At 47.3% G+C, this 24,933-nt stretch overlaps 1 protein-coding gene across 1 annotated transcript in view; it reads right to left on the bottom strand.

The window, feature by feature from the left end:
- Nucleotides 1-614: 614 nt before the first annotated feature.
- The window catches only part of TNFRSF21 (TNF receptor superfamily member 21), a 59,179-nt gene continuing 34,860 nt past the window's right edge, over nt 615-24,933 (bottom strand). Inside the window, exons 5-6 of the mRNA XM_083178662.1 lie at nt 5,752-5,974; nt 615-4,158 (exon numbers count right to left, since the gene is read on the bottom strand). Of these exons, the coding sequence (XP_083034788.1) occupies nt 3,929-4,158; nt 5,752-5,974 (453 nt within the window). The 3' untranslated portion in view covers nt 615-3,928. The remainder of the gene's footprint in view (nt 4,159-5,751; nt 5,975-24,933) is intronic.

Here is a 24,933-nt window from a genome sequence, read left to right as displayed (position 1 = left end):
AAGCATACAGTACTTTCGTTTTCTTCAGCTTAATTCTCCATATATGTGAGAATATTTGAGTAAAGTATAATATATACTTAATAAGCACCCAAAGAGATTTCATAAGAACTTATTTTATACATATGGGATGTGTGTGTGTGGGGGGGAGGATGGACCTAAAGAATTAGGGGGGAGGGGCGTAGGGCGGAGCAGAAAGAGGTCCTATGGGAAAAATAGTAAGCAAAAAAAGTATGCAAAATAACGTATTCTCCGCTTGGTGCAATTACCGATCATCAGAATACATTATTTGCAGGCCTCGCTTTACTATTTTTCCCATCAGACCTCTTTCTGCTCCGCCCTATGCCCCTCCCCCTAATGCTTTAGGAATTGTAACGAGTCACAATTCCTTGTTACAGCATAGTAAAGGGGAGGATGAGAGATAAAAGAAAGATACACTTGTCCAGAAAACAAGTGACCTACTGTACAATGACAATGGCGCAGTCACAGTCCTTCTGTGACACGGTACAGAATGTACTATAAATGAAGACACAGCATCATACACAACATGAGTCACACAAATACCTCCGCTGCTTTCTCTCCGCTCTGTTACCACTAAGAAAGTACAAAAACAACTGTTGAAATATAAATAATTTTTTTCCTTTAATCTTTTTCTTAGAAAACAAGAAAAAAAAATGCATTTGCTTAATGCTTAACATGTCTGATTGCTTACTAGTAAGATTAGATAAGTACGTTGAAATATTTTGTTTTTCAGGGTGTGAACGTATAGTAGAAGCATAGTCCACTAACAAACATCTAGTAATAAATTAGTACACTTGAAGGCAATTTCAATCTAGTCAGACATTTTTGGAGAACTTTTCAAAGCACCAAAGAATAAGAGAAACATTAAAGGGTAAATCCATTTACTTATGTTTTTTTGCCTAGTTAAAACAATGCTGGGTACTGCAACTTACTTGTAGAACGATTGACACTTAAAATAGTCTTGCCTGAAATGGGATGTTGAAGACTCAAACCTGCTGAGTCTTGACTCTCACGTAACTAGTGAGCGAACTGGGGAAGTTGTTTCCATGGTTACGTCTGTTGCCAAAGAAGGCCAGGAAATGTATTCACAAATCTATGTATCAAATGGCAGCAAGAGCCATACGCTAGTCTTCATTTGGCAATTTCAGGCACAATAGCTATTTGAGGCATTAGGAATTATTCCAGTAATAGGTCATACCCACATAATGATTTTAACTAGGCAATACGATTTTTGAGTGTATTTACCCTTTAACAAAAAGAATATAAAAAAGTTAAATAAAAAATATATATGATTATGGAGACATCTCGCAAGTTTGTTTCTAACAGAAAATCCCATGACTGTATGTAACGCATACGCATATTATTCTTAAAGTAAGTCTGCAGTTCTCGGTCATAAGAATGCTAGACGATATACATTTTTAAATCACAATTTCAAGTGAGATTTATAAAAGTTTGGGGAGAGATGTGGAGAGAGATAAACTTCCAATCAATCGGTGCCTAACTGCCATTTTTCAAAGTTGCGTGTTCCATTACAGTTAGAAGCAGATTGGCTGGTACCCTCTCTCAATGGTATATGGTCACTAGGTTAAAGGTCGACATACTGAAGGTCGAAAGGCCTTAGGTCGACACAGTCATTAGGTCAACATGGGGAAGATAGACAGTAAAAAGGTCGACATGGCTTTTTCGCCTTTTTTTGTTAGCCGATTTGTGCCGACAGGCAGTATTTCATGCCCTACTAGGGCATGGAGGAAGAATACATGCATGGCGAGCGCGGCGAACCATGCGAGGTGGCGCAGCGAGCTTATACCGTATCCATGTCGACACGCGAGACAAAAAAAATCCCTGAAACACCCACGTTCACCTTATGCCTGTTGACCATCTCCATGTCGACATGATTGTGATGACCTAATGACCCTGTTGACCAAAAGCCATGTCAACCTTTTGACTGTGTCAACCATCCTGTGGTTCACCTCTCTCAATGCTTTGATAAATCTCCCCCAAACTCTTTAGAACTAATGCCACATATAAGTAACCAATGCAATATAAGCACTGTAACCCATAGCAACGGGATGCAGTTAATTTGCCGGCGGTCGGGATCCCGGCGGTCGGAATCCCGACCGCCGAAATCCCGAAACTTTCTCCCTCTGTGGGTGTCCACGACACCCATAGAGGGAGAATAAAATAGCGTGCCGAGCGTAGCGAGGCACCGGGCCCGCTGCGTGGCGAGCGCAGCGAGCCCGCAAGGGGGGGCGATCCATGTCCCCCCCTTGTCGGGATTTCGGCGGTCGGGATTCCAGTGTCGGGATTCCGACCGCCGGCAAATCGTATTGGATCCATAGCAACCAGATACTGTAGATGCAACTGGTTTCTGGCAGCTTAGAAAACCCAAAGTAAGCATCTAATTGGAGACTATGATTGAATTTTTTATTATTATTTAAATGTCCCATTAATTCTATCCTCATTCTTTACTCAATGGGAGACAATAAGTGCTAAATTATACATGGGAGGTAATGTACTCCTTCCTGATTGGCTGGTCTTTCAAAGTGAGTCTCTGTGCCCAATAACACTTATTATTTTTGGGGTGTCCCCCCCCTGTGTACTAAATAAGTAGGCCCAGTCCCACCAACTTCCAGTACGCAAGCGCAAGATGCTTCAAAGAGTTACTAGACGCTTCTGCAGTCAAAATTGCAAACACAATCGGTACCTGGGGACTGGGAAGGATTTCCGGTGGTGGAAGCACCCTCAATTGACACACAGGTGGTGGGGGCTGTTAGGGGTTCGTTGTCAATAAAATAAAAAAGAACATTTTGTTGCATTCCAGTAATACATAGAACATCTGCAGCAACAAATCTCTGTGCAGTGTCTCCGATAATTCCATTCCATTATTATTATTAATACCCGTCACCCACACAAAGTGGCAACGTACCGGGAGCTAGCGACGCCAATGAGGCCCAAAGGTACCTGATGCCTCAGTGATGCCACTAGAACCCTGTGAATTGAGAAGCCGTATTCTCCTGAATACGGGTTCCTCGCAAGAAAACATTTGTGCCCCCTGAACCGGTGACCAGTGTTTCATAGTTGCAATGTAACAGCAGTAATGGCAGGTACTCTCATCCTGAGAAATAGAAGTCCAGATGACTTTTAAAGACCGAAAACCCTACAAAAAAAAAAATGCTTCTGCGTTCTTCATTGAAACCATTCAAAACAAATGAAACCTTTGAGAGGTTAAACAGGAGATGAGGGTCCCTCTGAAAGCATGGGGTGGTGAAGACACTGAAGGTGGGCGAGCGCACATGAAACTGTCACCGTCACCGTGACTAATTCCCCAAGCAGTTATGGAAGTCCAAACCAGGAAGCCAAACTGGCCGTTGCAGTATAGGTAGGTACCGAGAATTCTATGTCTCTTGGCAGCACGGAGGACAGACGTCATCTCCATCAAAGTCGCCCATGCACCCAAACGTGCCGACAGCAGGCTGCGCTAAGCCGTGTGACGAATCGGAGCAGATCTGATTACTACGGTCATCTGTGGAAGGTGCAGATCCTGTTTGGAATGCCTTTAAAAATAAACTAAAATTCATGAATGAGGTCCACAAAGCAAAAAAACTGTCACTGCCGCTTCATACAGACGTCCCTGTGAAAGTGCACCAACAGCGATGAGTTCCTGTGAACTGAAAAAAAAAAACACATGATGATATGTACACGGCTGCAAGTATGAAGCGTTTGCAGGCTTCTTGGCATCCCGCTCAATGCCCCTTTATTGAAGTTGGGTGGAAAAAGACTAAGTGGAAGGTGATTTCTTGTTTTTGACTGGCCTGGAGAAACGGAGAACCCCCACTTGTTCGGACAATCAAGGCAAGCGGTAACGCTCAAGTGTGTTGCATTTCAGTTACTTATTATATTATTCCTAAGGCTACAGCAGGTCCGGGAGGTGGCTGTAGACCGAATCGAGGAGTTTTTGGCTGGCCTCCTGGCTCTTCACGCCTGCAATCTCAAAGAGACGGTCCAGCCTGTCCTCCGCCTGTGGGATTTCATCGATGACGCGAAGCTCCTCCGGGCTCAGAATGGGAAGCATGTCGTCGAAGATGGGCTGCAGGTCACAGGGGTCCAACCGGACCTGGCGCAGCACCGTGTCTTTCTTTTCTGTGACCATAGGAGACAAACATATGCATCAGTAATTCAATAATCGCACAAGGACCACAACACATCTGTTCTGCATACATACAGTATTTAAGGCATGCAAAATCATCCTCCGAATTACAACTAACTGCACCAGTGTATACAGCAATGAAGGAAAAAAATATACCCTTGTTATAACAATGACATATCCCAGCGGAGGCTCATAATAATATTCTCAGCGGGAGATACTGTATATGGAACTGTGATTTAGGGGTGGAAACTCAGAATAGGTGGTGAAAAAAGTGTACAGATATAACATGGAACAACACGGTAACAACTTAGTAACAACACTAAACAGCATTTATTCCAAATGACAAAAGCTATCATTTTTAACAGAGGGGGAGATTCATTCATACTTGGAGAGAGATTAAAAAAACAAACAACTCGCCAATCAGCTGCCGTCGTTTTTCAAACACAGCCTGTAAAATGGCATTTAGGAGCTGATTGGCTAGCACTTTCTCTCGCCAAGCTAGGATAAATCTAAAAAAAACACATAACTGTGGAGCGAGCGGCTACAATCTAAAAATGTGTTGTGTTGTGCAGTTTGCAGCAGATTTCTTGGTTTTCCAATATATTCAAACTGATGAAACGGTTAAAAAAATTTAAATACTCAAACTGGCAGTTCTGTATTTTACTGGTGACAGACAAACCCACATACTAATAAGAGATATTATCTTCCAGGAGAAAGGTACACACAGTCCATCACATGCTGGTAACTGCCGGCACAAAAACATGCAGCCAGGCATAGTAATCAGGGAGGGGAAGGGGGCTGAGATTTGCCATCTTCATTTTGTGAATGGCACAATATTATGGAAATTGTATAAATAAGGAAATACCTGGGAGGCACATATAGAAAACATAGAAACCATTGTAATTTCTACACCGTTCACCTGAATGCCCTCAAATTAAAGCTGAAAGCCTGCAGGTAAAGCACAACTTGTTTGGTTCATTTCAAACCCATTTTGGTGGTGTATACAGCCCAAAATATGAAAATTGTGTCGGTGTTCCAATATTTATGGACCTGACTGTATATAAATAATAAGTTATATGCCAACAGCCAATTGTCTTAGTTGTCCTCCATGAAATCATTGGGGTAGATGTATGAAGCAGTGATATGGGAGGAGAAGTGAGCCAGAGGAGAAGCGGCCCATGGCAACCAATCAGCACTGAATTAACATCTAGAATTTGCATAATATAAAATTATACAGAGCAGCGGATTGGTTGGTTCTCCTCTGGCTCACTTCTCCTCCCTTATCATTGCTTCATACATCTACCCCATCTACTCACTGTGTCCTTTTCAAAATCTTTCTGGAGGGGTGTAGAATATGGCTGTCAGTAATTTACAGGCAGACTAAGCTCTGCCAAACCTCTCTGCCATTTGACTGTGGCTGCCATGACAGTGTGTGTCATTATAAACCATAATATCACCCCGAGGAAACAAATAAAGGAAAAGTGTCAAGTACTTCTTCTAGCCGGCCACTGTAATTTACGTTCATTCTTCCTCTTCATTCTTTTATGTCATTGCTGCCTGTATTAAAGAGAATCACTCGTAGTTACCTTTGGTTATAAATGAGCCCGTTCTGCTGAGCGCAGAGGAGCCGCTGGATGTAGAGTCACAGCGCAGGAGCGGTTCTGATTCGTCGGCAAAGAACCCTTTATTCTTGTCCAGAGGAGATGGTTCTACAGTCAGGACGGCAGGGTCAGGAGCCTTGAGACCAGGATCCTGAGTTGGCATGGGCGGGTTATTATTCACTTGAATAGTGAGCTTCTCATCTTCTATCTGTCAAGAGACATAGCATCATGAAGTCAGCATGCAAACACCCAAAAACACACTAAGCACAAATATACCATGCATAAGGTCAATTTCGAATGCTGTAGTATACACAAGTCTATTGGTAGCAGTGATCCCCTGACAAGCAGTGTTAAACCTACATTTACTGTAATGAGCTCAGCGGGTACCGGATTTATTTGGTGACTTTGTCTGTGGACTGAGATCTATTTTAATCAGTGATTTAGACAACACTTAGTACATCCAGAACACACCCTATATCGTCACTTACCACTCTGCCCTTGTGCCCAGCTCACCCATCCCCTTACCACGGTATGTAACCTCTCACAGGCAGGGCCCTCTTTCCTCTAGTGCCACTCCAAGCATTACCCACATTAACTGTGCTCACTGTCTTCATCTACAAGTCCGTTCAGTGAATGATACACTCATCCTTACCCTGTGTATAGGCTCACTGAGGGCCAAACTGCCTCCTCTCGCTGCAAGTAAGGAGCTGTACCCTCGCCCCATGTCCTCACCTCCCATTTTTTTTACCTTTTTGTTGCACGCTGTTCCTAAATACAGTATGTCACTTTACATTATAAAGTCCTTATCATAGATCGAGTTACACTATTACAGGTTGAGTATCCCTTATCCAAATTATTGGGGCTACGCTGACAACGTAGCTTAGCCTATGCTGAAAACGTAGCGTAGCCGGGCGCAGTGATAATACACAAGTACCTTTTTTTTTTTTGCTAAAAATCTACTGGGGACAGGATCCGTACCTGGCCCTACTTGGGGACAGGATCCGTACCTGGCCCTACTTGGGGACAGGATCCGCAACCGGCCCTACTTGGGGACAGGATCCGCAACCGGCCCTACCGGGGACAGGATCCGCAACCGGCCCTACCGGGGACAGGATCCGCAACCGGCCCTACCGGGGACAGGATCCGCAACCGGCCCTACCGGAGACAGGATCCGCAACCGGCCCTACCGGAGACAGGATCCGCAACCGGCCCTACCGGAGACAGGATCCGCAACCGGCCCTACCGGAGACAGGATCCGCAACCGGCCCTACCGGAGACAGGATCCGCAACCGGCCCTACCGGAGACAGGATCCGCAACCGGCCCTACCGGAGACAGGATCCGCAACCGGCCCTACCGGAGACAGGATCCGCAACCGGCCCTACCGGAGACAGGATCCGCAACCGGCCCTACCGGAGACAGGATCCGCAACCGGCCCTACCGGAGACAGGATCCGCAACCGGCCCTACCGGAGACAGGATCCGCAACCGGCCCTACCGGAGACAGGATCCGCAACCGGCCCTACCGGAGACAGGATCCGCAACCGGCCCTACCGGAGACAGGATCCACAACCGGCCCTACCGGAGACAGGATCCGCAACCGGCCCTACCGGAGACAGGATCCGCAACCGGCCCTACCGGAGACAGGATCCGCAACCGGCCCTACCGGAGACAGGATCCGCAACCGGCCCTACCGGAGACAGGATCCGCAACCGGCCCTACCGGAGACAGGATCCGCAACCGGCCCTACCGGAGACAGGATCCGCAACCGGCCCTACCGGAGACAGGATCCGCAACCGGCCCTACCGGAGACAGGATCCGCAACCGGCCCTACCGGAGACAGGATCCGCAACCGGCCCTACCGGAGACAGGATCCGCAACCGGCCCTACCGGAGACAGGATCCGCAACCGGCCCTACCGGAGACAGGATCCGCAACCGGCCCTACCGGAGACAGGATCTGTAACTGGCACTTCATATGTGCAAGAAAGTGATTGCTTGGCAGTCAAATTCAGTGCCTGAGATTGTACAAAAACTTTGTTTCAGGTTTTCAAACCTTATTTCATGCACAAATAAAATATATTTGGGTGTATTTCATGTACAACATACATACAACATAAATGCAAGATACCTCATTCAAATATAAAAATTTCCAAAATCCGGAATAATCCGTAATCCGCTATCATCTAACATGCTTCCGGTTCCGAGCAGTTTGGATAAGGGATACTCAACCTGTACTATGTATATTCCTTGTGTGGCCCTGCGGAAGCTTTGAGGAACCTGAACAACAAAAGGAGATAATGCTAGAACCCTGCACCTTACAAAACCCACGTAGTTCCCCCTTCCTGCCTGGGATGTCCATCTTTGCCTTGGTGCTTCTAGCAAATTCTGGTCTGTATTCCAATGCTGGGGTATAGACCAGACTGTGCTAGAAGCATCATAGCAGGAAAGAAGAACTACATGGGTTGTGAACGGTGCAGGGTGCTAGCATGAACACTACTAATAATGAAGTCCAATGACTGCGTGGAACACAGTTCATTCATACAACCTGCAGCGGCTGATCCTACTTATATTTCTGCAGAACATTTTCATACACTACAGACCTAGAACAATGAAATTATATGGGTGGAAACAGAGCTTATGAGAATCTGAACCGTGCCCTCCCGATCTCACCCTCTACCGGCTGCACACAATAGGTCCTTATTCAGTGTACAGAGCCGGTATGCACCGTATGAGGAAAGAAGCCTTCAGGGTGTCACCTGTGAGCGGAGGAGGAGAAGCATGTGCGGAATGCCACAGGTATAGGGTGAGCCGGGGCACAGGGCAGAACAACAGCAGAGAAGTGCTGTATACGGAAGCTCCTATGTGGCCGAAGACCCTTTAGGGAACTGTTAACAAGGCAAAGAACATACAGGTTATACTGATGCATTTCTATCACAGCCGCCATGGGCTGCATTGATACCGTTACAATCTCCAGCACTGCCAGCATATGTCCGCATAGGCTGGGCTGCGAAATTGTATACTCCCTGGGTTTCAGAACCTAATGGAACAGGATGGAGGTCACAAGAACCCACCCTATTTTATTATGTGCTTTTGATGCATCGGCAACCGAACAGAAGCCTCTGCAGCACATAGGTGTAAGCAAGCCATATACTTATGTGACTTCGTACCGTATGCATATGATGTATTGTATGCAATCACAGCCACGGATGCCAGATACAATAAATCTTTGAGGCAGCCCTTGAGATCTCCGGCTCCGATTAAATGCACACGGGAGAGTGCATCAGATCGGAATTGGAGGTTGGGCACATGGGATTTGGAATCTTTTCACCCGATTTCTTGGCCCGATGACTCAGAATCAGGTAAAAAAAAAAAATTGGTCAGGTCGCACTAGTGATTGGTCATTGAGCAGCGGGACAGAGGTGTCCAGTAGTGGATGATTTATGTCTGATACCGATAGCAGAGAGCCGACAACAGCACGCCAGGGGAATATACAAGTACCAACCGCATAAATGACTGGTGAAAAAGATACCCCACTGAAAGAGGAAAGCAGACACTTCTACCCTGTGTGTGCTCTCTGTACAACGCCAATACTAGAACAAGACGCGGTACAGTGTGATGGTTATCAACACTGAGGTCATGAGTTTGATTCCCAACATGGCCCTTTCTGTGTGTAGTTGGTATTTCTCTCAGCTCTGTACAGGGCGTACCGTACAATTACCCCCCTCCCTGGCTGAGGCCTACAGTCACACAGTATGTATCACCCCTCCCCACCCCCTATGTGTGCAAGCAATAGACTGCAGACATAAGGGGCAGAGGATCAACAGCAGAGCTTAAAAGTAATAAGACCCAGATGACATTGAAGTTCTTCTTTCCAGATTATTGTCCCCACCCTCAGCACAATTAGGCCTAAGGTAACGGTTCCGCTGAAGTGAGCGGAGACGGCACAGAATGTTATTTATCCGCGCTCGGGCTGCCGGGGATAATGGAATTACGGACTCAATTGTACAGTGACTCAGTACCTGATTTAATACAGGAGTCTCTGTGAGGCTAGAAGCGTGCATGCTGAACAATACAATACATTATGAAAGCACTTGGCAACAGCTGCCATATACCCGCTGGTAATGGAGAGGACAGCGCCAGACTCCTCTGTGCATCGTCTCCACCGTAAATTAAATCTCCATCTTAATTACTGGCAGCGCTCTGATTTTATGACTTGATGTCGGCATCTTGCTCTGCAGAGTGTTCATTCTAGAACCCTGCCTTTTCCCTGCTTCTAGCAGAGGTCTGGCCTGCATATCCATGCTGAAATACAGACCGCACTGTGCTAGAAGCACCAAAGGAGACAGCCACACCCCAGGCAGGAAAGAGGTTCTGCATGGGATGGAAAGGACTAGAATGTCTAGGTCGACATTAACAAAATGCCGACATGCCAAAGGTTGACAATGTCAAAATGCCAACATGCAAACTGTGGACATAAGGAAAAGGTTGTCATGAAAAGGTTTACATGTGGGGTTTTTTTTCAACGTTTTTGGGGTCAATGTCGACACCCGTCAACACTAACCTCAAAATGAATGTAGCACGTACCCCGGCATGGCTTGCCACTTTCCAGTTCCCAATACGGGTCCACGTGGATCGTAACTCGTGAAAAAGTCCAAAAATGTAAAACAAAAAGTGAAAACCTCAAGTTGACCTAATTTGATATAGATCCATCAGCCAGATTCCATTCCGCAGCGTAAGTGGTCACTGGTACCTACAGATTCCATCCGTGCACCAATACACATGGACCCACTACTGTAACCACTGCAGGTGCCAAGACTAGTCTGACCCATCCACAGCTGTTACGTACTTAAAGGGAGGTGAAATAAATACCAAAAAGAAGTATGGGAGAAGGCCGGGATGTCCTTGTGCGTTCCTGCTTCCAAATGAATGATGTGTCTGGTGGTCACCTATAATCCTCAGACAATAGCCCCCCTATACTGCAGAGAACAATGAGGTATTATTTGTTACCAGCGGTACAGTACTGTTATTGTGGGGTTGGCATAACTTCTATAATCGTGCTGAACATGAAGAACCCTCATAAGGATCTTGAGACAATGGTGTGAACAGTAGACGGCAGACAGCAATAAACCCTCCTTGGTACAGTCCCTGGGTAATAAATGGCAATATAACTGCAGCTAAATCAGGTTACTGTATAGGAAGAGCAAACTCCACGTACAGTATCCTGTATGTGACCAGGAAGGTATGGCAGAAACGGCTGTATGTACAGAACAGTACTCAGTAACTACAGTGTATATAGAATGTGGCAGAAATCGCACTACCTTATTTTAAATCAATTGCCACCCGATAAGTGTTTATGTCTCCCAGTCTTGAAGAGAGAAGGGCTAGGACAACCAGAAGACCACAGCAGCACTGAGTGTTTCAGAAGCGTGCAGACGTTGCCACTTGTGTGATAAGGCCTGAGAGGGCAGGATGGGACATGGGCAGCGTCACAATGTGAGGAGGGGTAATAAGAGAAGAATAAAGCCACAGGGTTAGATACAGGAAGATGCAGGGTCCTCCCACAGCACAGTATAGTGATGCAAAGATATGACCACATTAAGGAAAATCTCACTGAGCACAGAAGCTCGCATGTCCGGCTTAATGGTATATATGCTTGTTTATTGTACAACATGATGGCGCAGGACAGGCCCTGGTAATGGGGTAGAGGGTTAATGTGGACTACGCTTGCCGGTGACATTTATCACACACCCGCCTTCCCCTCTATGTTCCAGACAACGTGTTATGCATAAGTCATGGAGTGGGAGTCGCTAATACGGTATGTTCCTGACACAGCTATAACTTACTGATTGGGAACAATCCACTTGTGCTGAATGTACTCTAAGTGGAAGGCTTAGCCGTATAGGTCTGTGCAGAGCAGTACACAGAGTCTGCCTGGGAAATGACGACGTACATGGTCAGTAATAACTGGGCGGCATCTGGGGGAAGTGTATTTAGGAAGAGCAGGGGGCGCACAGGGGTGTAGCAGTCATTGAGACGGGCCCACAAATTATCCAGAGTAGCAAACTTCTTCAATACCCTGCAGGCTGGGATGAAAGTAGGGTGGTGCAGACGGTGTACGGCACACAGCACATGTATGCCCAGTGGGCGGAGAACTGACCGCACCCGCCTTACTATAGGTCATCTTACGTTGCCTGGCTGTCCACTTTCTCACAGTCACCAATATATCGGCCTGGTGCCTTAGCCGCCTCTGGAAAAAGCAGAGACGGGGAGACGGAGAGCAGAGATTCCCAGGAGGACTAGGCCATGTCTGGTGCCAACGATGGGGTCAAAAAGCATCAGGGAGGGGGGACTAACCGGGACATCTCTCATGGGCCCTTATTCTGATCGGTGCGGAAATTCCCGCATGCGGACGGACCGCCGATGTTGATCGTCTGCGCATGTGCAGAGGTCACTCTGCGCATGTGCAGGCGATTTCGCCGCACGGATTCTTTATACGCCGCACAGGGGGCGTAGAGGGGCGTGAGGGGCTACTTAGCCTCATTACCCTATGCATACGCCCCGCGTTTCATTGGCGTTCCCATGCAAACGCGGGGCGTATGCATGGTAATGAGGCCGTGACGCGTGGGTACGGGGCGGGCATCTGACATCGCCGGATGTCAGCTGCCCGCCCCCATACATGATTTCACACGGACAAGTGTCCGTGTGGTCTTGTGTTGCGGGACCTGGTGGAGCGTGCGGCCCTGCATTCGATGTTCGGCGACCATCGAATGCAGGGGCTGCTCCCAAGACGGAGGAGGCGTATCCCCGTCCAATTTCATGCGGATTGCCACATATCCGCGTACGGACGGCAGGTGGCGATCCGTATGGAAGGCGGGGATTCGCCTGCACGGTTGCGTCCGCATATTCTGATCGGGCCGCACCGATCAGAATAAGGGCCATGGTTCTGTACATTGGAGAGCGGTGTTCTCCACAGACAGGTGGCCTGTGGCTTTGTCTGCCTCTTTAGCCAGGATGCTACATCTAAGAGGCAGTGTTCAAATGACCATGTGACCAGGTCTGAATAACCGCATAATACACTACGCAGAGGTTACACACATTAACCCGTCACATAATAAAAAATAAGTTTAAAGAAGAAACCTTAATTTTTTTTCAATGCATTTCTAAGTTATTTACTGAGGGGACTATTTCAAAAGGCAATTAAAAAAACAAACAAACAAACATTGCATTTATCCAATGTCTTAATAATAGCCCCACCCACTTTGGGCGTGGTCAGAGCCACCAATCTGCACCTTTCCAGGTACCACCAGGGAAAACCCAGTGCTGATTACAGAGGCCGTCTCCATTCCTCTGCAATGCAGGCATCACCGCCTGACAAGCGCATTAGATCCTCCTTAGGAAAACTGCTTCTCCAGTAATTCCATTACAGAGGGAAACACAACACATTTGCAACACTAATCTATAACGTCCGGCACCTGGGAGCCACAATAGAGGTTTAGCAAGTTATAAAACACACTGTGCACCAAACAGAGAGGGCATCAGGGTGTCGGCAGCTTGTAGGATTAATGCTCCACAGGTGTGTACACAGGGCTTACGGTACGGGCCTATTGCTGGTTATGACATCACTTGGGAGAGAACAAATATGACATCACACAACAATTAGAGAGTCTGCACAGCGACAGCAATAAACTATACCAAGCCTGTGTTCTAGAAAATAAATAAAATTAAGTCATTTCAGTTTGTCATGAGGACGATCCCTGCAGAGCCCCCACTTTGCATGAAATGTCCCTTGTGTTAAATGTCGGCCAGTACTGCAGCTGCTACCTGGACCAAGAGCCAGTCATTTCCTTTGCAAATCAATGAGCCATTCAACAGCAGGCTCTGGCCAGACAAGCTGGGGAAACTCGACTGAACTTGTGTGGGCCTGGAAAGTGTCACCCAGCCGGCACAAACCACATCTGCCAAATCCAATTACTGTTCCGTTTTGGGTAACGGAGAAAAAGTTTTGCTGCAATGCACCGTCGACCACTATTGGTAGACAGGCCGAATGTCAACATGAAAAATGTCGTCATGATGAAAATGTCGATAAAAGGTCGACGTAGGAAAAGGTCAACGTGTTTTTTTCCCTCATTTTCTTTTGTTGTCTATGTCGACATACAGTAGACACCGTATTAGTGCACCGCTGAACTCGCCCAGCATCAGGCTCGAAAAACACTATTATATTCTTCCTCTGTGCCACAGGTTCTTAAACTCGCTCCTCAGGACCCCACACAGAGCATGTTTTGCAGGTCTCCTCACAGAATCACAAGTGAAATAATTAGCTCCACCTGTGGATCTTTTAAAATGCGTCAGTCAGTAATGAGTGCACCTGTCAGGTGACCTGGAAATCGTGAACTGTGTGGGGTCATTAGAGTTTGAGAACCCCTGCTTTATGCCCACTGGGATGGTAAAGTGAAAAAAAAAAATCATGAAAAACTTTGTGACCATGTTGCCCCTTGTGGGGTGCACTATACAATGGTGAGATTGCCAGCTGTGTACTCTAGTATATACAGTATGTGAAGTGATGGTCGCACACTTTTAAGCCACTGCTCAGGCGACCTTTAAACCAGATAGTACATCTGGCCCAAGATATGGTCAGCTTCAAAAGTGATCAAATGGTGAGTGATAAACAGCCAGCCAATCACCTCCTACCTGCTTTGTTACAAGCTGTGTGTGGAAATGTCAGACAGGAGCGGATTGGTTGGAGGTTTATCAGTCTCCATTTTATCACTTTTGAAGCTTAGTGCAGGGGGAGCCAACTCCAGTCCTCCAGAGCTACCAACAGTTAACGTTTTCCAGGTCTCCTCACAGAATCATAAGTGAAGTAATTAGCTCCACCTGTGAATCAATTAAAATGTGTCAGTCAGTAATGAGGGCACCTGTGTACCTGCGAGGTGAGCTGGAAAACGTGAACTGTTGGTAGCTCTCGAGGATTGGAGTCGGCTACCCCTGGCTTAGTGCTCCTGGCCCCCCTTAACTGCAGTTTAACCAGTGTTCATGCTCGGCTGTTTAAGCAGGGTCCTGCACCTGAGCAGTGTCCAGCATCCTGCCTGAATTTTAGCACCCTGCTAAAACAAGCCTGCCCATGCGGTCACCGCCGCCCCACGTGAACAGATGCTGTGTGTATTGCTCAGCATCTATTCACATTAACCAGAGAGCTTGGGGGAACCCCAGCGCCTTTGTAGGTGCCGGGCATGCCCGCTTCAGTTATGTCTACATGGCCGCCCCACCACTAAAATGATGCAGGTGGGGCCCATATATTTGTGACGCTGTCCTATTTGGTGCCATTCCACCCACAATGCGGACGTCGGGACGGCCGTGTCCCTTACATCGCTCCGCCACTCATGCTACTGCTGCAACCCTGCCCTGACCCTGGCGGGATCACTAGTATAACTAATGCAACAGCAGTTCCCATGTTTTTAATTCCGTGTGACAATATAGGAACTTGCTAAATAAACAAATGTACATATTGATCAATAAATGAACTAACCCCCCCTCAAGGTTTGTTATGGTGAGTTATTACTGAGCCTCTGTGATTTCTATTTAATCAATGCGGTCACATAACGTATTGCACCCCCAGATCTAAGTGTGTTGAGTGCCTTATGTAATGTAGGTATTGTTGTCCCATGACTGCAGCTGCACAACCGGTAACTGTACGTGCCTGGCAGCCGAGGTGATAGTGGGTCACAAGCTCAGCAGAGCGTACTCATGGTTATAGCAGGACATGGAGTGGAATAACAAGCACTGCCAGCCCGGATCACGGCTAGACTCAGCAAGTCACATTAACACAGTGCGGGAATGGGTGTGCACTTCTCATTAGCACCTGATAGATTTCCCCTGTGCTGTGGGGCTGGGGGGGGGGGGGGGGGGGGGGGGGTGGGGGGGTGAGGAACGCAGCACAGAAATTCCCCCCCCCCCCCCCATGCTGTTCTGGATGTGCACGGTGGTAAACGGTAAAATGAGGCTGTACCTAATCTTAATCAGGGATTTATAGCAAGTGTCATGGCGAGAGAGAGAGAGAGATCACTACCCTGGGAATCTGCAGCCATCGCATTCTCCTCTCATCAGCAAGAAGCCATCCTCAGTATGGCTGCACAGTGATATATTTATCCAGCATTGCCCAGCTCTACCCATGCCAGCACTAACACGTCTCCCCAAGCCGGCATCCGGCCCTTATGATAACAAGAGCGATCCTGTAAGCCGTGTTGACGGTTCTAACCTCAGCAGGACCTGGCGAAGACATAACATCCCCCACCTCGCCAAAGACAACCTCAGCCAGGACAGGGATAAACAGATATATATCACGCCATGAGTTACAGGCATTTCTCACTCGGGCAGATGTACGAAGCTTTGGAGAGTGATCACATTCAGGGCCAGATCCACTAAACTTCAAAAGTGATAAAATGGAGAGTGATAAACAGCCAGCCAATCACCTCCTGTCTGCCATGTCACAGGCTGTGTTTGAAAGATATCAGGCACGAGCTGATTGGTTGGTTGTGTATCACTCATTTTATCACTTTTCAAGCGTGTGTGTATCAGTTGATCACCAGCAAGTTAAGACACTCATTAGGTCAATACCATTAGGTCGACATGCATTTAGGTCAGCATGTGTCTAGGTCGACAGTCAAAATGTCAACATGGGTTTTTTTCACTGTTTTTTTACCCGAATGTCGACACAGTTGACATGGACACAAGTTAAAGTGCACCGCTGGGCTCGCTATACTTTGGGATCAGCTCCTTACTGTGCTTTTACCGGCTGCTTTTGAAAAAAAAAATGTAAGGAGCTGATTGGTTGTAACTTGATTATTACATTTTAATATGCAGGCTTTTGAAATAAGAATTCTGCAGCATCGTTATAGTATAAATCAGTGGTTCTCAACCTCGGGCCTCAAGGACCCCCGACAGTGCACGTTTTCCAGGTCTCCAAACACAATCATAGGTGAAATAATTAGCTCCACCTGTGATCTTTTAAAATGTGTCAGTGAGTAATGAGTGCACCTGCCGGGGGACCTGGAAAAGGTGCACTGTTGGGGGTGCAGGAGGACCGAGGTTGAGAACCACTAGTATAAATGAGCAGTCTAAAAGGTTGTAATCAGTGACACCATAGAGCAGGGGTGGCCAACCCGCGGAGGGCGGGGGGGGGGGGAGTCACTGGTTCCTAGTGAATGAATATGCTGCCCTTGCACTGTGTAAGGAACAGGACGTTTGGCCCAGAGTGACTATGACTTCAATAGGAAGTAGCCGGTTCTTACCCTGGTGCCACTCCTCTCTGCACAGAGCAAGGAGCATTCTGTGGACATAGGTATAGTGGGCATCAGGCTTCTTTATCCAAGTTGTATTAGTTGTTCCATTTTATTTATTTTATTGCAGTGTCATGTTTATGCCGTTATCCATACAACAGAGACAATTGAGGGTATATTAAGATCTTCTAGTTTTCACCACCTTATAGATCAGCTGATGTCTGGGCACTTTATCTGCAGTCATGGGTCAAAGATGGTTATACTTCTGTGTTAGGATTATCGGTACTTCTTTACTTTCACGGCGCCACTAGATTAGGACAGATAGGATATCGCGGTCATCGCGGGCATTGAATGCACTAAAAAATCGGGTGCGACGCGATGCCCGCGATTTCCCATAGGGGCCAATGTTAAATTTCTCAATTGACACGATTTTTCCATAGGAATCAATGTTAAATGGCCCACAGAGGCCAAATAGCCACCTTGAAGTGTGAAATGGCCCCCACAATTGTTAACGCCACCCCACGATCAACGTGAACCCGAAGCGTGGTGAGCGCAGCGAGCCCGCGAGGGGCGGCGGTACGCGTCCTCCGACCTTTTCATACCCCCACTATCCACGTCGGTGTGGAGTTGAGAATAGAATAGTGTGGCGAGCGCAGCGAGCCACCGAGCCCGAAGCGTGGCGAGCGCAGCGAGCCCCGCGAGGGGACGAGGATACCTGTGAAGCCCGCGAAGGGACGCGTTTACCTGTGAAGGTATCCGCGTCCGCTCGCCACGCTTCGGGCTCGCCACACTATTCTATTCTCAACTCCACGCCGACGTGGATAGTGGGGGTATGAAAAGGTCGGAGGACGCGTACCGCCGCCCCTCGCGGGCTCGCTGCGCTCGCCACGCTTCGGGTTCACATTGATCGTGGGGTGGCGTTAACAATTGTGGGGGCCATTTCACACTTCAGGGTGGCTATTTGGCCTCTGTGGGCCATTTAACATTGTTTCCTATGGAAAAATCGTGTCAATTGAGGCATTGAACAGTAAAGGTATCCGCGTCCGCTCGCCACGCTTCGGGCTCGCCACACTATTCTATTCTCAACTCCACGCCGGCGTGGATAGTGGGGGTATGAAAAGGTCAGAGGACGCGTACCGCCGCCCCTCGCGGGCTCGCTGTGCTCGCCACGCTTCGGGTTCACGTTGATCGTGGGGTGGCGTTAACAATTGTGGGGGCCATTTCACACTTCAGGGTGGCTATTTGGCCTCTGTGGGACATTTAACATTGTTTCCTATGGAAAAATCGTGTCAATTGAGGCATTGAACAGTAAAATCGGGTCAATTGAGAAATTTAACATTGGTCCCTATGGGAAATCGCGGGCATCGCACCCGATTTTTTGTGCATTCAATGGTCGCGATGCCCGCGATTTCTAGTGGCGCCGTGAAAGTAAAGAAGTACCGGATTATCTTAATCTGCTCCTCCTCTGAGTTGGGGCACTTCCCTATCTTCCTCTGCCTGAGGAATCAGAGAGTATGGTGCTGTGAAAATACCACGGAGGGTCAGGGTTAGTACATCCTGCCCACCGTGGCATCCCCCTAACCGAGGAGCTGTCAGTTCCATAGGTGGCAGGCCCGCTCCCCCCGCTGCTCTAACTACCGCTCGCTGCATCCCGCTGATCGCTTTTTTCATGTGGACTAACCGCTCGCTGCATCCCGCTGATCGCTTTTTTCATGTGGACTGTCTTTTATGTGGATCTGGCAAGTCTCAGTGTATTTTATGTGGATCTGGCTTGTTTCAGTGTATTTTATGTGGATTTGGCTTGTTTCAGTGTATTTTATGTGGATTTGGCTTGGCATAGACACAAAAATGGGGCTTGGCCTACTTCCTAATAGACCACGCCCCTTTTTTTGGGCGCGCATGCCTTCGGCGCACGTATGTTGGCTCTTTAACTTGACTACCGATATTTTTCGGCTCTTTACCTCTGGCTGGTTGGCCACCCCTGCCATAGAGGCATGAGGCACACATGTGGCTCATACCTCAATGGCATCACTCGTTCCTAATAAGCAGATAGGCTGGCACAGCACACATACAGTATGTGCCCGCCACATTATATGACTTTCCCCGATTGCATGCAGTCCTGAGACAGGATTCTGTTGACATGCCCAGTACACAGATATCCCAGTGTGTGTACGAGGAGGAGTAGTTCAGGTTATTTAAAGATCCTAAGTCGCACCCTGGCCTCTATGTTTCCTGGAGGAGTGGAAAATCCCCCCCTCGGGTTCGGGAAAGATTAAAAAGGTCCTTATGACGTAAGTAGAGTAATGTTACTACAGCTTTTGCTGTGGTCGACAAAAACCAAAATATTTCATTATTGTGGAAGGCAGGGTGCAGGGGGCCAGGATGCAGAACACAACATGGGCCTTAGGGAAGGGATCTCTGCGGTTCAGCTTTATTTCTGCGGTCATTTATAGGAGAGCTCTCTCACAGTACCAATACTTACGTAGTGTGCCGATTACTTCTAATCGGCGCAGGAGACCCAGTCACGCACATCCAATAAACGTCTTAATGCTCCTGCAATGGCTGGGATCAGGGGGTCACATCTTACTTGCGGTTTGATATTGGTCAGGCCGACCTCTCGGTACTATAGCAGTTATTTCATTACAGCGTGTACTACTTGGCCGATCACAACCAGACCAGCCGGGGATGGAATAGTCGTATACCCAGCTGTGGTCAGATGTCCGATATACACGCCGTTAATTTAATGCTGCTCTTTAGGACGCAGCTGCGGATCACAGCGACCGACACCTGAGGGCGTCTTTTGAATATTTTAGCACAGCGGCTGTGTACAAAAGGTGCAGCAGCTGTGCTTGCGCTGGGCAACTGTGTGTCAGCCACTTAGCAAACGTCGCCAGAGAACAGACGCAAGGACATACTGCAAATCAAAGTACACTAATCTGAAAGGGAAAATTTTCCTCTTAAGTCTAAAATACGGAGAAGGGGAAAAAACACAACCCCAAGATGTCTTCAACTGAGCCAGACGAAGACACTCTCCTAATTATAAAGGCCTTGCGCACGACTTGTGCGGCCGCCAACTGAAGGATCCGAGACAGGGATCACGCCGGTTCTAAGAATAAGAAGAAGGGCCGTGAGGTTTGATTACAGTGGGCTGGGAGGGCATTCATTATTCAAGGCAGGGAGAGGGGAGCTGCTCTCAGTACGTACGCAGAACGCACAAGTAATGTGTTAGAGCGAACCGCAGCTGGGAGAGCGAGGGGGGTGTCAGTCACTCAGACAAAATGGGTTAACTCCTTCAGGGCTGGCAAACAATGCGGGGTACACTACAGACGCTATCCTTAAGGACTCCTAACCAGCAAATACAAGCTGTTCTTCTGTGTATAATGAATAAAATAAAAGGATATGTACTCTGTAGTTGAAGACTGGATAAGCTTGTGGCTTAATCAGGGACAATAAAGCTTAATAATGGGGGCCTACCCAGGCTAAGGGCACACGGCACCAGTTTGCAAAAATGCCCAAAGGAATGTGCAAGATCTGCAGGTACCGGGTATTATTTTGGTAGGAGGCAAGTAGCAAGAGTGTAATTACTGGGCTACTAGGTGCTATGGGGCCCAGAAGATGATAGGGCCCATATAGCTGCCTCCCGGACCTGTGGTGTTAGAGGTCACTAGTAGTGCACCAACACCGTATGGGACAACCTTATCCACATAGGTGCCACAGGGTTCTAGTGATGCCTCTGGGCAGCAGCATTCGTTACCAGATGAATGATTTGGAGAGGAGAACTTTAACAGAAAGCAGATGTAGGATGATGATTGCGACGGAGAGTTACAGCAATGCGGCGCCGACTATCCCAGCACAAGACAAATGTTAATGCAGCTTCAAGATTGCAGAGCCCAAGATGTCTCCAGTGAGGAATCCCGCAGCAGCCCTGTCATACCCGATCAGTGCAACACAGCATGAAGGACAGGCTTAGGGGTAACACACTGCGCACTTCCATCATAAATATAGCAGTGACGCAAGTCGCCGCACGTAGACTGCAAGCTCTGTAGATCAGTCACACTGGCTGAATTCAGGTCAATAGGTGTCGTCAGGAAGAAAAGGAAAGAGGATAATAATCCGGACGACTCGCTTTTCCACAATGACATTTAGCATCTTCCAGGACGCGCACCTGGGTAATACGTAATGTGCCCACTGCGGTCGCCGACCCGCACAAAGCTCATCAAACCGTTCTATGCAGCGGCAACTGGAATAACATCCTACGTAAGGCATAGAGAGACGGATCCTGCGAGTCCCATCAGAAATGATGCCAGTGTCACTAAAGCATTTTTCCTTTATATATATATTTTTTAATGTTTTAATTACCTTTTAAATCTTCCACCCAGAGCCACAGACTCAGAGGACCCATCTGCCTTATTAGCCTATTACCCAGCCTGCTCGATTTACCTCCCCAGCCTCATTTACATTCTGGAGCCACAGGCTATAATACGGAAAGCAAAGAGACCAATTTTATGAGGACACACGGAAAAGCACAGGCGTCAGCTTCTACAACAAATGTCTGGCATATCACATGGTCATTGGGGCAGATGTGTTAAGCCTGGTTTAGTGATAAAGTGCGTTGATAAAGTAAAAGGTGATAATGCAGCAGCCAATCGGCTGTGTATGAAATGTGACAGAGATGAGCTGATTGGCTGCTGCTTTATCACTTTCCACTTTACATCTGCCCCAATGTTCTATATAGTACTGAACCAGAAAATGCTACATTTGGGGCGAAAAGTGGTCATATTAACAGCAGCAGCCCCCTGGCATCTCCTAGCAGGACCATTACAACAGTGGGTAACACTTACTTTAGGTTTTTATCGCAATGAAGGGATTGGCTGGTGTATTTTTCTTTGTAGAACTACAAGTCCCAGCATGATAGCACCTCATGTATCTTGGGTGTGCATTCTAAGATCCCACCCCCCAATAAGCTAAAACTGGTGTAAAGCCACACAGATAGAGTAATAGCTACTTATACGCTTACAATTCAGAGTAATTAAGCTTTAATGAACAAGGCCATTATTCTGTACTAAGAAATCCCATTAATGACACCAGTCACAGCTGCTAACCCCGTGTCTCCGCCTCCTTAATCTCTAATGACGTTACTCGGTTCATCACTGACCTATCGGGAGAGAACAATTTACACACAACAACCTCCTAACGTATCTTCCTGGTCGTATAAAACCACCACAGAGAATTATTGGTCCGAGCACCGTAGTAGGGAATCCATGACCTGAATGTCAATGTATATTATACACTCACATTGCACACTTCTGTACAGAGGGTAGTTTTATATCATTCCCACTATTGGATTATTTCTGCTACCAATGTGCAATCATAAAGTTGTATCATTTTAATGTAAGAAAAGACCTCAAAATGGCTCAATGCCATACTTTCATTAATTAATCCCGCCCCCCCCCCCCCCCACACCCACACTCATTGCAAAGAAAAAAACAAAACAATTTCAATAGGCTGCACAATAATGAACTAATAAATGAGGGTATTGGGTCATCAGAAGTCAAAGGAATTCTAGTACTATACAGAACCGGATGCGGCTCGTGTTGTCCACAGTAGGCGGCAAGTTACACATTATAGCATACAAGCTCACACATACCAGCAAACCATATACACTCGTACAGAAAAACACCTTTTGTTTGGTGAAATATATATATTTTCTGTTAAATAGATCTCTAGAATGTTATTGTAGAACATTAAACTGATCTTTTGGATGGGGAAGTAAAATGGTTTTTGTTCTGTTGGCTGCAGTGAGGAAGAGCAGGATAGGTTAAGGATGCGGTCAGCATAACAGCACACCAGCACCGGCATTCCGACAGCCATCAGACGCCTCAGAAGAATCAGGATACAGAGGCCAGAATCTCCCCAGCCGGCATCCCGATTGGAGAGTATATGGAAAACGTGAGCAGGCGGCCGAGGATGGGGAGGGGTTAGGTTTAGACACTAGCGGGAGGAGGCTCTCTATTTGCCGATGCGTTCCTGATTTTAGTGAAAAAGCACCGATTCCGCCTCCCCCCGCAAAGCAAAAAAGCACACAAGTGGCCAAAACCATGCTGCACTGCAGATGGGGCTGATGTAACATGGGCAGAGATATTTAGATTTGGGTGGGTTAGATTTTTTCTGTGCAGTATAAATACGGTCTTTATTTGTACACTGCAATTTAGATTTAAGTTTCAACACACCCCGCCCAGATCTAACCCTCTCTGCATGTTACATCTGCCCTGCATGGTTTTGCTCAGTTGTGTGTCCCCCCCCCCCCCCCCCCCCCCCATCAAGCAGGTGGGAAAAAGCTCCTTTATCGCGCTGTTCAATTTATCGAAACATTAACGCCAGACTTCCTGGGCCTTAATGAATTTCCCAACACCACCGCTCTATTGGACAGGGGAATCGGGTGACTGATCCAGCATGGAAAACCAAAGCTATTTGCCACTAGTAAATGCCATCTTGAGATGGCGTTACTTATTCCTGGGAACAGGTACCAGCGGAGACAGAGGCTTCTCTGGGTTCTTGCCGGATGACACATACATTTGTGCTCGTTTTCGGTTACCCTAATGCTGCCGACAAAACAAGAGAAGAAAGCTGGGCAGGAAGATACAGATGGTGAACACCGGACAGATAGAATCGGCGAATAACAGCGTTCTCCAAATATGCATTGTTCTAAAACTATCGTACAGGAACTACATTAATAGAGGCCTCTATAAAGCAGTATTTCTATAGATGGAAGGGTTGATCCTACAGCAGTAAGGGGCTGGACTTTCTCCTTAAATATAACATTCTGTCCACGGAGAGATAACACAGAAGGAGCGCGACATCTGCTATATCATAGTCTAGCGTTCTGACAGAAGCCTCAGCAGGTAAAAGATAAGATAGTGTGAAGCAGCCATTATCAATGTCGGAGTGCCAGGAGCCTGCCGTGGCGCTAAGCAGAGGTCTGATCGGTTACATGGCGATACGCGGAGATAGATAGATGTAATGCTCCCCCTACAGGGCAGCTGCTGCGCTGGAGAACACACACACACACACACAGAACCTCAGATGGACATTTCCTGCAGTAACTAGGGATACAGTCGGCCTGGTAAAGTCACTGTAAAATATATCCAAGGCTGCACGTCAACTGAATGATGTACAGGAAATATCAGGGGGTTTATACCTAGGGCCAGATGCACTATGATTCAAAAAGTGATAAAATGGAGAGTGATAAACAACCAGCCAATCAGCTCCTGTCTGACATTTTTCAAACACATGGCATTTACAAGCTGGCTGTTTATCACTCTCCATGTTATCACTCTTGAAGCTTAGCGCATCTAGCCCTTAATCACATTGGTCTACCAGGTGTACTCACTGCTCTGCAGCAGGCTGCTATGTTAGGAGAGAGGCGTCTCTGTGACCGGGCAGGCAAAGAGTGACTGACCGCTTCCAAACCTTGCTCTATGCATCCGTGTGTACTTAGTTAACAAATATCCTTTGTCCCAAAAATAGTGCTCCAGCCAATCAGCTCTAACCATTATGTGTTCAAAAAATGACAGGTGGGAGCCGATTGGCTGGAGCACCATCAGTTATGCACAAGGTGTTTTACTATCTACAATGAGTTTTAACACTGATGATAAATGGGCCCCTCTTTCTGTGTTTAGAGGGGATATCACTGGCTTGTGCACTGTAGGAGGGTCACTGGACGCAAGTGGGTGTGGCTTATTACTGGGTACATACAGGGGACAGACAGATCAGAGAGGTGCAACTCCCGCCTATATGTTCTGTGACTGCGATGGTGCATGCCATCAGCAGAAACCAGACTGGCCAGAGGAAACGCCACAGTGTCTTTTGCACTAACACAGCGCATGACTAACC

The sequence above is a fragment of the Crinia signifera genome, chromosome 3, assembly GCF_055691185.1.
Source record: "Crinia signifera chromosome 3, ASM5569118v1, whole genome shotgun sequence".
In the NCBI taxonomy this organism is placed as follows: domain Eukaryota; kingdom Metazoa; phylum Chordata; class Amphibia; order Anura; family Myobatrachidae; genus Crinia; species Crinia signifera.
This window is presented reverse-complemented; position numbering and strand designations above follow the sequence as displayed.